This window comes from Myotis daubentonii, chromosome 7, assembly GCF_963259705.1.
Source record: "Myotis daubentonii chromosome 7, mMyoDau2.1, whole genome shotgun sequence".
NCBI lineage: Eukaryota > Metazoa > Chordata > Mammalia > Chiroptera > Vespertilionidae > Myotis > Myotis daubentonii.
The window spans coordinates 2,644,519-2,657,574 of NC_081846.1; the positions used below are offsets into that span (position 1 = coordinate 2,644,519).

A 13,056-nucleotide genomic window follows, 5' to 3' on the forward strand; every position below is an offset into this window, starting at 1 on the left:
GGCAATACTAAGTGCACTTAGCCCTCATAGCGTTGTTACAAGAACTGAGTTACAAACCTGTCAGAATGGCTATCATCAACAAATCAACAAACAGCAAGTTTTGGCGAGGATGTGAAAAAAGATAACTCTTGTGCACTGCTGGTGAGATTGCAAATTTGTGCAGCCACGACGGAAAGCAGTATGAAGTTTCCTCAAAAAATTAAAAATAGAACTACCTTCTGATCCAGCAATCCCACTCTAGGTATATACTCAAATAAATCCAAAACACTGATTCGAAAAGATATATGCACCCCTATATTCACTGTAGGGTTATTTACAGTAGCTGAACTAGGGAAGCAACCCACGTACCCATCAGTAGACCAGTGGATAAAGAAGATGTGGTGTACATACAGTGGAATATTACTAGGCCATAAAAAGGATGAAATCTTACCATTTGCAACAACATGGGTGGCCCAAGAAGGTATTATGCTAAATGTCATAGACATACAAATGCTATATGATTTCACTTATATGTGGAATCTAAAAAACAAAATAAATGAACAAACAAAACAGAAACAGTCCTAGCCAGCTTGGCTCAATGGATAGAGCGTCCGCCCATGGAGTAAAGGGACCCAGGTTCGATTCCAGTCAAGGGCACAGACCTCTGTTGCAGGGTCAACCCAGGAGGCAACCAATCACTACGGCCGTCTCTCTGTCTCTCCTGCCCCCCCCCTTTCCATGTAACATTTTACTTCACTTTAAAATTATATCCTAAACAGAACAGTAGTGTGCTAATGATGTTTATCAACAACGTGGAGTGAAAGACGCCCGATTTGTCTCAGTTGCCAGTTTCAGTGGTGTACATACTCCCACCAGGGCTGACTTCAAGCTCCAATGGGCAATCAAAGATCGAAATAAAAATCAAGCCAAAAGCAATAACAATGACAAAGGAAAATTTATGACATAGCTACAACCTGACAAAATAAACATGAGCCCAAAATGCCTCATGCCCTTTGACCCTTTGATTCTCTAACTGAAAATTTAGCCATAGGAAGCACGGTGGCTGGAGCCAGCTCCCTGGCTGCTAGTGACATTTCCAGGAATTTTATAAGCAGGTTGTTAACCATGACCATTATTCAAAAGGATGGTATATAAATTCATAATTTAAAGAATTATTTTTAAAACGAAGTTAATAAATGCTAAAAATGCTACGCTTTCAAATGATATTGTACTATTATCCCTGCTTTTTAGGTTTTTACATCTCCCACGTGACTACACACTGCTTCCCAACTCTGCATTCAGTGACATCTGCTGGTGGTGAGAAGCAATGTACTCATAAGATTTCCTAGAGGATTTTAAATGTGGAGTTGAGGAGTGCAGAGAAGTGTTAATAGAGATGAGGAAACCACTGTTTTCCAATGGAGGAGGCAGTGATTATAGAGACAAGGAAGAAAGAAGGTGGTAGGTGAGTGGGTCATTGGGAAAACGAAATGGTAGAAGCAAGGTATCAGGAAATGGGAAATAAAGTGGGACTGTATCAGTGAAAGTATGCTATGACTGTGCAATGTGAAGAAAGCTAACCTGGAAGGGAAGGTATTCTAGGTCCCAGATTATGTAATTGTCTAGGGCAGTAGTCGGCAAACTGCGGCTCGTGAGCCACATGCGGCTCTTTGGCCCCTTGAGTGTGGCTCTTCCACAAAATACCGCGTGCAGGCGCGCACGTACAGTGCGATTGAAACTTCGTGGCCCATGCACAGAAGTTGGTATTTTGTGGAAGAGCCACACTCAAGAGGCCAAAGAGCCGCATGTGGCCCGCGAGCCGCAGTTTGCCGACCACGGGTCTAGGGTGATGACAGCAGCAAGATGGCACGGCTTGGATTCCCACATGCACACTCAAGTGCCTGGGGTGTCAGAGGGGACTCACCGGAGCACCGTGGGGCTCTTTGCATTTTCAAAGGGAACAGTGCTCCATGACATGCGTTGAACATGGCTTAAACTGGCTGTTCAAGTTATTAGCAGTTTTAACATTTGATAGCACTATATTTATTCTGATGATGTCATATATTTGCAAAGCTGGGTTTGAGGTGAAAAACAGTACCTCATGGAAATTAATGAAGAACAGGAAATGAGGGTGGTGGTGCCAGGGTTTGAGAAGTTATGCGGTGCCCAATGGGTGTACGCATCCAATAAGTAATGGTGGTCATTTAAGAATACAATGAAAATGTTACGTTCCACTTCAATTTATCTGTTCAAATGGCTACTGAATTGTTAAAACACAAATACTTCTTAGGTTGTTAGGACCTGACCGCTTATGGAAAAGAACTGTCTGGTGGTTTTATTGGTTGCTTTGGGGGTTCGTTTGTTTGTTTGCTTCCTTTTGTATGTTTGTTGTGGCTTTTGAGGGCTGTGAAGAAATTGTGTAGACACTAAGGGGGCTGTGAACTGAATAGGAGCCCCTGGCTTCCACGTCAAACTCACCAAGAAGAAATGAGTGGAATTGTGGGTGCGGAGTACCACAAGACACAACCATATTAAAGGCAAAAGAAATAAATGTTGTATTAAACCTAGAAAGAGGGATTAAAGGTAAGAAGTTAAGTACAAGAATAATAAGTAATGGTGTATGCAGCACTACTTATAAAAGCAAAACAATGGAAACAACCTGAAATAGAAGGATAACTGAATAAACTGTGGGACAACAGATGATGTGCAACTTTGAGAGAAATAAAGAATATTGCTGCCTGCGACTGTGCAATGATCTCCAAGATATAATATTAGATAAGAAAATCAAACTGGAGGAAAGTACTTATACTAGATCATCATTTCTCTAAAAACAGTGTAGGCTATAAATATTTACCTAAACCTTTGCTTATTTTTTTTTTAATTCCTAGAAGGGATAGACCAGGAGAATCAAGGAAATTCTACACGCTGGATCTCAGCAAGGCAAATGATTGACTCTAGAGAAGTGGAATTGTGGATTCCACATGTGGAGACCAGTTAGGGAGAGCAAGTCACTCAACAAATATTTAATGAGCACCTACTGTGTGTCAGACTCTCAGAATACAATGAAAGAAAGACTCCCAATTGCGAAAGGTAGGCACACAGACAAATAATAATAGAATCAACGAAATAGGCAAACTGAACAGACAGAATGCTCAGGACGAGGGTGGGAGAGGTGGCTCACTACCTCTTAGCGTGGGTACCGAGGCTCTAATGCAGACTTGGCATTGCCCTTTATTTTCTTCTTGTCCCTCGTACAGCAGACATTACCCTACCACTCAGCCTGGGCTCAGCCTCAGGATCCTTTCAACACTGCACTCCAGGTACCAACAGTGGATCAGAGCTGGTCATCACACGGGCTCATGCTGCCAACCTGGTTGTAGAGTCCGATGATCCACGGCAAAGGTTGGAGTACTCAGTTTTACGTCCATCTAAAAAACTGAAGAAAGATAAACTAGCTAATTATACAGTTGGCCCTGGAACAACATGGGTTTGAACTGCCTGGGTCCACTTTATGCAAATTTTTTCAATAAATACTGTAAATTTCTAAAATTTTTTTTTAAATAAATCAAAACAGAAAAAATAAATAGAGCCCCGCCAATGTGTCTTAGTGGTTGAGCATCTGCCAATGAACCAGCAGATTGAGGTTCAATTCCTGGTCAGGGTACATGGCGGGGTTTGGGGTTCCATCCCCAGAAGGGGGCTCGCTAGAGGCAACCAACCAATAATTCTCTCTCGTCATTGATGTTCCTGTCTCTTTCTCCCTGTCTCTTCCTCTCTGAAATGGATAAAAACATATGAAAGGTACCACAGCTTTAACAATATATAAAAAATATCTTTAAAAAATAAATAGAATTTAAAAAAGCAATGATATGATTAGACTTCAAGCTCCCATTTAAGTGATAGAAAGCCCAATAGCTGGCCATTCCCCCAGTGACAACAACAAGAACAAATGGATGACCTACGGAATCACAACTTCTCCTGCACGCATGGGAGAACCGAGTTCAGGGCAACAAACTAAGTCAAAATGGGAGGGAAGGCAGGAGCCCTGGGTGCAAGTCAGGACTCAAACACTGCCTCCCGGGAGGGCTCCCCAGATGCCACGGAAGCTGGCAGGGAAACGCGGCCGAATCAGCCCCCGGTTTTTAAAGTTAAACGTGCACTAGTGCGAGGGAACAGCACCTCTGGGAGCCACACACAGGGGAGCCCCTGGCGCTGTCCCCAGACCTGAGCCGGGGCACGAGGTCCGAGCAGGCCTCCCTCCTGCAGACCGGGGACAGGGCCCACCCCCCACAGGACCTGGCAGGGACCACGGAGAACGACACCGAGCAGCCCCGCGGCGGCTGGACCGATGGACACAACAGGCTTCGTTTCCCAAATCGCCCAACAAAGACACCCGCAGGCGCAGGGGCCATCCCTGAAACTCTATGTCATGTTCACAGAAGAAACACTACTAATTCACAAGCTTTTCAAAAACATAGAAAGGAAGAAACACATCCCAACGGATGGCATGAAGCCAGCACGACCCTGACACCGAAATCCAAAACAATAAAAATGAAAGGCGTTGCAAGAGGATAAAGGCCCGACACCCGGCCAGCATCGCTTGCTGCGCGCAGGTTGGGGTGGCCTTTCCCAGGAGCGCGGGTGCGCATCCTGTGCGGGGCGCACGCGGACAGAGAAGCTACCCGTGTAGCTGAGGTTCCTGCTCAATTGGGCATCCATCTCGGGGTGCAGGGGTGGGGGGGCGTCAATGTTTTCACCCCGAGACCAAACCAACAAAAACCTGGCCACGTCCATGAGGCTCCGGTCCGACAGCCTCTCTCTGAAATGAGAAGCCGTCTCCACTGCGCCCCTCTTCTGGAGCTGCGCCTGGGGGCGCCCCTCTTCTGGAGCTGCGCCTGGGGGCGCCCCTCTTCTGGAGCTGCGCCTGGGGGCGCCCCTCTTCTGGAGCTGCGCCTCTGGGGGCGCCCCTCTTCTGGAGCTGCGCCTCTGAGGACGGAGGGAACTCAGGGTTAGCAGAGCGCTTCTCCTCGGCGCCGCCAGGGGCCGCTCACACCTCACGGCCCGGCCCGGGCTCGCGCGCCGGGAGCAGCGGTGCGCACGCGCGGCCCCGCGCCCAGGCCAGACCCGAACTGCGCAGGCGCCATGGGCGGGGCTCCCGGGACCGGAGCGGAGGTGGGCGGGGCCGGGGCTGCGGGCGGGCGCGGGGCTCGCTCGCCGCGTGTTGTGTGCCCCATGGAGATGCCCGCGCGGGAGGCGCGCCCCGAGGACGGCGCGGGCCGGGCTGCCCCCGGCAGAGAGGACCTGAGCAGCAGGGTGAGTGTGACGGGCGGGCAGGCCGGGCGGGGGCGGGCGACAGGGCCCGCGCAGGTCCACCACGCAGCGTGGCCGGTCTCGGTTGGTCCGGCTGCCTAGCTCCTTTCAAAGGAAATTATCTCAGAGTAGGGGAGAGAGAGAAACATCCATGATGGGAGAGGTTCATGGATGGGCTGCCTCCCGCACGCCCCCCACTGGGGATCGAGCGGAACCGGGCCTGTGCCCTGAGCGGGAAGGGAGCCGTGACCTCTTGGTTCGTAGGTCTATGCTCAGCCACCGGGCCACGCCCACCACTGGGCCACGCCCACCGCCGGGCCACGCCCACCGCCGGGCCACGCTGGGGAGGGGCAGCCTTGCTCCTTTTACTCTCTGCGCTGGACGGCTACTGTGGAGGGAGACCCTGAAACGTGCTGGAACCGACCCAGTTGGCAGCGGGCGGAGATTTGGTTGGGAGGAAACTTGTAGAAATACGGCCCACCCCAGCCGGGCTGCGGGTATGCTCCATGCGGGAAAACGGCACCTCCATCCGTCCAGAAACTCGGGAGCCACCCTTGCCGTCCACCACGAAGCCCACCCGTCTGCGGCTGGAGCCCGTGTCACAGGTCCCTTCATCGCCCATCACCTACTCCAAGCACGGCACACTCACAGGCTCACAGGGGCCAGATAAAAAGCGCTACGTGTATGTGGCCACAAAAACACAAAAGCGTCCATTTTCATAGAAACATAGGTTTATTTCGATGGAGACATGCTGAATACAAAGGGCTGAAATAAGTGAGTCGTTAACATAAAATAATAGAACATTTTAATAAAAATCAATATTTTTTTCTTGAACATTAACTTACCAGGCACTGAATAACTGCACCAATTAATAAGTGTAACACAAATAAACCTATTTCTCTTGTTCTCCAAAAGAGAAATATTTCCTGTTGCGCACACCAAACAAGTCAATGCAAGGCTAATGACATGGCCATTGGCTGCTAAATGGTGCGCCTGCGCATAAGGCGCGTAAGGGAAATGAATGCAACACGATTATAGTAATCAGTCATTAGCGAGTGTTGTAGTTCGTTATTATGTATAACAGGATATTGTAAAAATTAAGTTATGACATTTTTATTAAAATGTTTCTTACCTACTGTTATATTGGCTGGGCCACAAAAATATTCATTGTGGTGGCCTGCAGGCCACGAGTTTGACATGCTTGGTATGACTGGCCTTTATCAGCCATCTCATCTACCCGTCATCCCGGGCCCTACGGGGCTCCTAACTGGTCTCTCATCCGTGTTACCTCCTTCCAGTCTGTTCTCCACTGGAGCCAGAGCAGTGATCCTAAAACACATAGCTGATTGTCACTCTTCTACCCAAAAGAGGGGAGAGGGGAGCCAGTATAATACCTTACCTGCCATTGGCAGCCAGAACCTTTAAAAATGTATTGGAGTTGGGATGGTTGTGGCCATTCAGGGATGGGGTGCCCTGGGTCCTTGGTTCTGTCCTGAACTAATAGTTCTGTCTGGGGCAGGTCTCTGGTCCCCGGTGTCAGTTTCCTTGTTTGACGTGAAGTGAAATAGGTGTATACCTGCCATTTCTAAAGTGAATGGGAAAGCTTTGTTCAAACACAGGTTTCAAGGTTGTACAAATGGGGTCTTGGAATTCGAGTCAATGTAGTCAGTTACTGTACTGACTGTGAACTGGGGAGACAGGAGGGAACACTCCTGGGAGGGGTGAATTGCCAAACCGCACACAGGCCACTGAGGACTCCAGGGCAAGCCACCTACACTGGAGTGTGACGGGCCCTGAGGGATGTGAGGTCGGGCAAAGGTTGTTAACGTGGGTTTAGAGGCACTGGTGACTCCAATCCTGTTCACAAAGTAGCTACTGTTACTGAAAAGAGTTAGAAAAACCTTCCTTTCCACTTAGTTAAGCCCTTTCTCCTACTAATGAAAAGTGAGGCCGCCTTCAGCTGCCAGCGCTGTGCTAGTCTTAAAGCAGAGCGGGAGGCGAGAGGTCTTGCTGCTTGTTCCGAATGCCCGGCTGCACCATTTCGTGCATAAATCATGAACAGTGTTGGTATTGCCCTAACCGGTGTGGCTCAGTGGATAGAGCGTCGGCCTGCAGACTGAAGGATCCCAGGTTCGATTCCGGTCAAGGGCATGTACCTTGGTTGCGGGCACATCCCCAGTTGGGAGTGAGCAGGAGGCAGCTGATCGATGTTTTTCATCGATGTTTCTAACTCTCCATCCTTCTCCCTTCCTCTCTGTAAAAAATCAGTAAAATATATACAAAAAAGAAAAGCATTGGTATTTGAGTGGTGAGAGTAGCCCACTCCTCTTTCCATTTGCTGTTCTTCACTTAAAAAAGCTAAAACAAAAGAAATCGTTTGAAAACAGGTGCATATTGTCTACTTTAAGTAAAGTGTATAAGCTGGCCTTGCGTGTGCGGATTACCAATACCGAACCCGCGTCTGGGCTCAGTGGGCTGGATAGCACTGGGCGAGTGCAATGCTGTGTCCTCAGCAACTTCCCGCACCCGCACCTCCCACACGGCCGCTGAGAACACTGCCCACAGGCTGGCCTCTGGACAGTCGGCACACTTAGCCCCTTGACCCACCGCTACTTCTCAGGAGCCCCCAGGGAGCGGACTTTGATTTAAGAAGTTTTTCTTTATCTCAATAGATTAAAGAGCAAAAGATTGTCGTGGATGAACTTTCTAACCTGAAGAAGAACAGGGTGAGTTACTAAAGTGATTCTGAATACTGAACAGTGTGTGGGAGGATTTGATGGTATCTTATTACCTATTTACTGAAGTTATAAGAATTATTTTTTTAAATTTAAATTCTTTATTGTTTAAAGTTACAAGAATTTTATATAAGATTTATAATATTTTAGCATCTTAAATTACAAAAATGAAGTGTCCAAGATTTTGTATATATGCATATGCAGATAATACTAGTACATAGATATCTATATAAATATATATTTAACTTTTGTAGTTCAAGAGAAAATATAGGTAAATATATAGATAGCTATATATTGATCATAATTGATAGTATCTTTTCCCCGTCATATGAAATTCACATTACCTTTGAACCAAATTATACTAAGTATACTATGATATTTTGGAGTTGTATTAACTAGTGATATTTATTTTGTACTTAAATATGATTTTTTAAAATAAGTGAACTTTAAATATATTGAGAAGAGAGGAAACTGTTCCTTTAAGTGAAAGTAGAGAATTGTTGAAAAACAAAAAGGATAAATTGCTTCCCCTCTCACTCCCACATTTTCTTACATAAATATTCCAAATATCTAACATGGTTATTTAATGCCATTTCCATTCATGTAGGCACAAACAAGCAACTGCTGCTTCGTGTGTGCTTATACTGTCAAAAAACTACATTTTGAAGTTTAGGAATAAATGATTTTGAACCTTTTAAAGGATTTTACAGATTATTTGATAACTGACAGGTTAAACATTTCTGGTATTGTCACTTGTGGGATATTAGAGGTTAAGGCACCATTGATACAGACTTTGTAGGCAAATTGGCAGAATGTGTCAAAGCTTTAAAGGTGTGTAACACGTTGACCCTGCAGTTCCATTTCTAGGAAGTGATACTTAGGAAAAAATCATGAAGTGCACAGAGAGTTAGTTACAAAGACATTCATGGCAACATTGACTTATAATAGTTAAAAGTCTGTAACACCTTAAATACCTAAAACTTGAGGACTGACCAAATAAACTGTAATATGTTTTACCCATACCGTAATTTTGTAAAATAAAACATATTAATAAGAAAAAAGTTCTCAATATATTCATTGGTAAAAGCAAGTTATAAATCTGTAGTTATAGGAGCCCGTTTTTGTTAAAGAAAAATGGTATTGTGGAATATGCAGAGAAAAAAGAATTTCACCTCAAAGTTAATGGTAGCAATGGCAGGATAATGAGTAACTTTGTTTATCTTTATGCTCAGGTACTGTTCTGATCATGTTACTGAAATTTAAGAATAAGTAATGATAGGGTTCAGAGTTTTGACATCTGCTTTTTAGATCAAATCCTAATATTAGCCTAAATTGTGTTTTGCAGAAAGTTTATAGGCAGCAACAGAACAGCAACATATTCTTTCTTGCCGACCGAACAGAATTGCTTTCTGAAAGCAAAAGTAAGTTTTTTTGGTGTATCATATGGAAATGCACAGAGTATAGGCTTTCTGTACGATTTCATGGTAGTGCCTAAAACAGACTACCTGCATCTGAATGTGGAAGTATTTATCTAAAGATTGGGCGATGCTACACCTGTTAATAAAATCAGTGCAGTGGTTTGGTTGTCTTCAAGTTAGCCTTCCAAAGATGAGTTTATGGTAAAGATAAAATCAAGTAAAAATACAAAGATGTGTTAGCACTGATTAGTAACATGTGCTTTAGAGTTTGAGATGATCTAGATATGAAACTATTCTATCACTTTCCAAAACCTTTGTGACTTCGCATGAATTACTTTGAGCCTCCAAAGTCCGGTGGCATTTAAATGAGATGGTCTATGTAAATGAGATGGTCTATGCATAGCCCAGTGCCTGGGCCAAAATAAGCATTTAATGTACAGAAACTAGTTTCCTAAGAGGTTAACATTCATCCTGAGAAGCCTGTTTTAAATTATTAATTTGCACTAACACACTGCATTATACTCAAATGGTTTGATTTTGGTAATTGTCATCCTATGAATTACTAGGTTTATTTATTTTACTTAATATTCTTCTCCATTCCCCCCACAGATGTATTGGATGAGCTGAAAAAAGAATACCAAGAAATAGAAAACTCAGAGAAGACCAAAACCAAGAAATAGTCCACCTGATTTCACGTAACCATGTGTGGCATTTGTTGTTCTGTCAGCTTTTCTATTGAACATTTCAGCGAAGATTTGAAAGAGGACTTGCTGTGTAACCTTAGACGACGGGGACCCGATAGCAGTAGACAGTTGTTGAAGTCGAATGCGAACTACCAGTGTTTATTTTCGGGGCACGTCCTCCACCTAAGAGGGGTGTTGACTGCCCAGCCACTGGAAGGGGAGAGGGGCGATGTGCTCCTGTGGAACGGAGAAGTCTTCGGTGGAGTGCAGGTGGACGCCGAAGAGAATGACACTCAGATCATGTTTAACTGTCTTTCCTCTTGTCAGAATGAGTCTGACATTGTGTCACTCTTCTCGGAAGTTCAGGGTCCTTGGTCTTTTATCTATTACCAAGCATCTAACCATCATCTGTGGTTTGGTAGGGATTTTTTTGGTCGCCGGAGCTTGCTGTGGCATTTTAGTAACTCGGGCATGAGTTTCTGCCTCTCTTCAGTTGGCTCCCACACATCGGAAGTGGCCAATCCATGGCGAGAAGTTCCAGCATCTGGAATTTTCAGAATTGATCTCAAATCTACTTCCGTCTGCAAATCTGTGGTTTTAAAGTCGTATCCTTGGAGATCCATTTCTAAGGAGAACGTTCTCAAAGACTGCGACGACAGCCTGGCTCGGATTTCAGCGAGCCTGCCAGCGTCTGTATCCGTGGCGGCAAACGAAGCCAGACTGTGCCTGAAAGAACCTGTTGCTCCTCTGAACGTGCTGCTGCCCCCGGCTCCCGCTGCCGCCCTCCGCGCGGGCACTGCCAGCAGCCCTCCCACGGGAGACACGCTGCGGGCCCTGCTGGCGGACGCGCACACGCAGGACGTGGTGGGGCGGTTCCTCGCTGTGCTGAGCAGCGCCGTCGGGAGGCGCGTCCTGTGTCTGTCTCGGGAGGGCGCCGTGTTGGGAACTCGTGACCGGAAAGCACAGGTGGCAGTCCTGTTCTCCGGGGGTGTTGACTCCATGGTCATTGCAGCCCTTGCTGACCGTCATGTTCCGTTAGATGAGCCCATTGACCTGCTGAACGTGGCTTTCATGACGAAAGAAAAGGCCGCCCCGGCCAGTTCCAACAGCAAAGGGAGGAAACAGGGAAACTGCGAGATGCCGTCTGAGGGATCGACTCCTGATGCTGCTGCCGGTCCCGAAAAGGGGGCCGGTGCCCCCGACCGAGCCACGGGCCGAGCGGGCCTGAAGGAGCTGCAAGCCGCCAGCCCGGCCCGGGCCTGGAATCTGGTCGAAATTAACGTTTCTCTGGAAGAACTGCAGGAGCTGAGAAGAGCTCGCATACGCCACCTGGTCCAGCCCTCGGACACGGTGCTGGACGACAGCATCGGCTGTGCCGTCTGGTTTGCTGCCCGGGGAGCTGGCTGCCTGGTGACCCCGGAGGACGTGAGGCCGTATCGGAGCCAGGCAAAGGTGCGGCCGCGTCTCCCCCCCAGTTTCTCAGCCCTGTTCTTGCTTGCCCTGGCAGCTTTTGGCATTTAGGGTATAAAAATAAGGCATATTTTAGTTGCATTTAAACTACAATGCAATGTATATGACTTTTTAAAATTTGGGCATATTTTACTTTCTTATGGCTTTGTCTAGGGTTTTTCTCTGAAAACGTGATCTTTGCGGTAGTGACTTTAAGCTCTGCGTCTGTCTTACCCTCTGTACTGCGTGGTGATGGCAGCTCATTGCAGTTTCTTTCACCGTCACAGGTCGTGCTGACCGGGATCGGTGCGGACGAGCAGCTGGCAGGCTACTCCCGCCATCGTGCCCGCTTTCAGATGCACGGCCTGGAAGGACTGAACAAGGAGATTGAGATGGAACTGGCTCGGATCTCTTCTAGGAACCTTGGCCGTGATGACAGAGTGATTGGCGACCACGGAAAAGAGGCAAGGTAACTGGAATCTCATGTAGTTCTGTACAGATAATAGGCTGTAAAGGGAGATCTTAGGTCCCTTGTTTTCCTTTGGAGACTGTTCAAGTCATAACCGTAGCAACAATGACGTCTTGGGTTCATAGTCAACACAGCAGGGAGGGTCGATGTGTCACTTGGTTATGCAAAGAAGACATTCCTTCTGGTGGTTAATTGACTAAGTGGCCGTTGACTACCAGGATTCAGCATGCAGAGCAGGCGTCCAAGCAAGCTCATGGGGTGTGGAGCATCATAACAGCCACTCTGAGCTGTCGCTTCGTGTCTATTCCACTCTCTTCCTGCTTTCACGGAGCTCTGGTTGCCTTTGTACCATTGTCATTCTCATGTTGCCAGTTCTGACCCATGTGAAATTTTGACCACTATGTCATCATTCTAATCATCTTCAAATTTTCATTATAAAGAGAGAACGCCACAATACAGAGGCTGTAAAATGTTTTCCTTTTGAAGGGTGTGTCTTAGAGATGAGAAAAATAGTGCCCTCAAAAATTAATGTATACTGTAAATTTTAATGTATTGAATAAAATGCCAAAGAAGTAATCATAACAGGTTGGTTTTATTTTTTAATAGTGTTTGTATTTATCTATCTATCCTAGATTTCCTTTCCTGGATGAAAATGTTGTCTCCTTTCTAAATTCCCTACCAGTTTGGGAAAAGGCAAACTTGACTTTACCCCGAGGAATCGGCGAGAAACTGCTTTTGCGTCTTGCAGCGATGGACCTTGGTCTCACAGCCTCTGCTCTGCTGCCGAAACGGGCCATGCAGTTCGGGTCCAGAATTGCAAAACTGGAAAAGAGTAACGAAAAGGCATCTGATAAATGTGGAAGGCTCCAAGTCACTTCCTTAGAAAACCTTTCTATTGAGAAGGAGACTGAAGCATAATATTCCACAATGTAATAACATTCACTAAATGATGATACAACAATAAAACCTGCTCTGTTATTGTATAATACGATAATTTTAGGATTTACTGTGCA

General features: G+C 46.3%; 2 protein-coding genes across 2 annotated transcripts; both read left to right on the plus strand.

Annotated features, from left to right (window-relative positions):
• Window positions 1–5,152: 5,152 nt before the first annotated feature.
• Window positions 5,153–10,190, plus strand: ASDURF (ASNSD1 upstream open reading frame). Its single transcript, XM_059702537.1, has 4 exons — window positions 5,153–5,292; window positions 7,962–8,015; window positions 9,370–9,445; window positions 10,052–10,190. Exons 1-4 carry the CDS (start codon window positions 5,212–5,214, stop codon window positions 10,120–10,122), a joined length of 282 nt encoding a protein of 93 aa, XP_059558520.1. The 5' UTR covers window positions 5,153–5,211; the 3' UTR covers window positions 10,123–10,190.
• Window positions 10,144–13,020, plus strand: ASNSD1 (asparagine synthetase domain containing 1). The gene is made up of 3 exons (XM_059702536.1): window positions 10,144–11,577; window positions 11,862–12,043; window positions 12,676–13,020. The coding sequence occupies exons 1-3, from the start codon at window positions 10,144–10,146 to the stop codon at window positions 12,959–12,961; spliced, it is 1,902 nt and encodes a 633-aa protein (XP_059558519.1). The 3' UTR covers window positions 12,962–13,020.
• The last annotated feature ends 36 nt before the right edge of the window (window positions 13,021–13,056 follow it).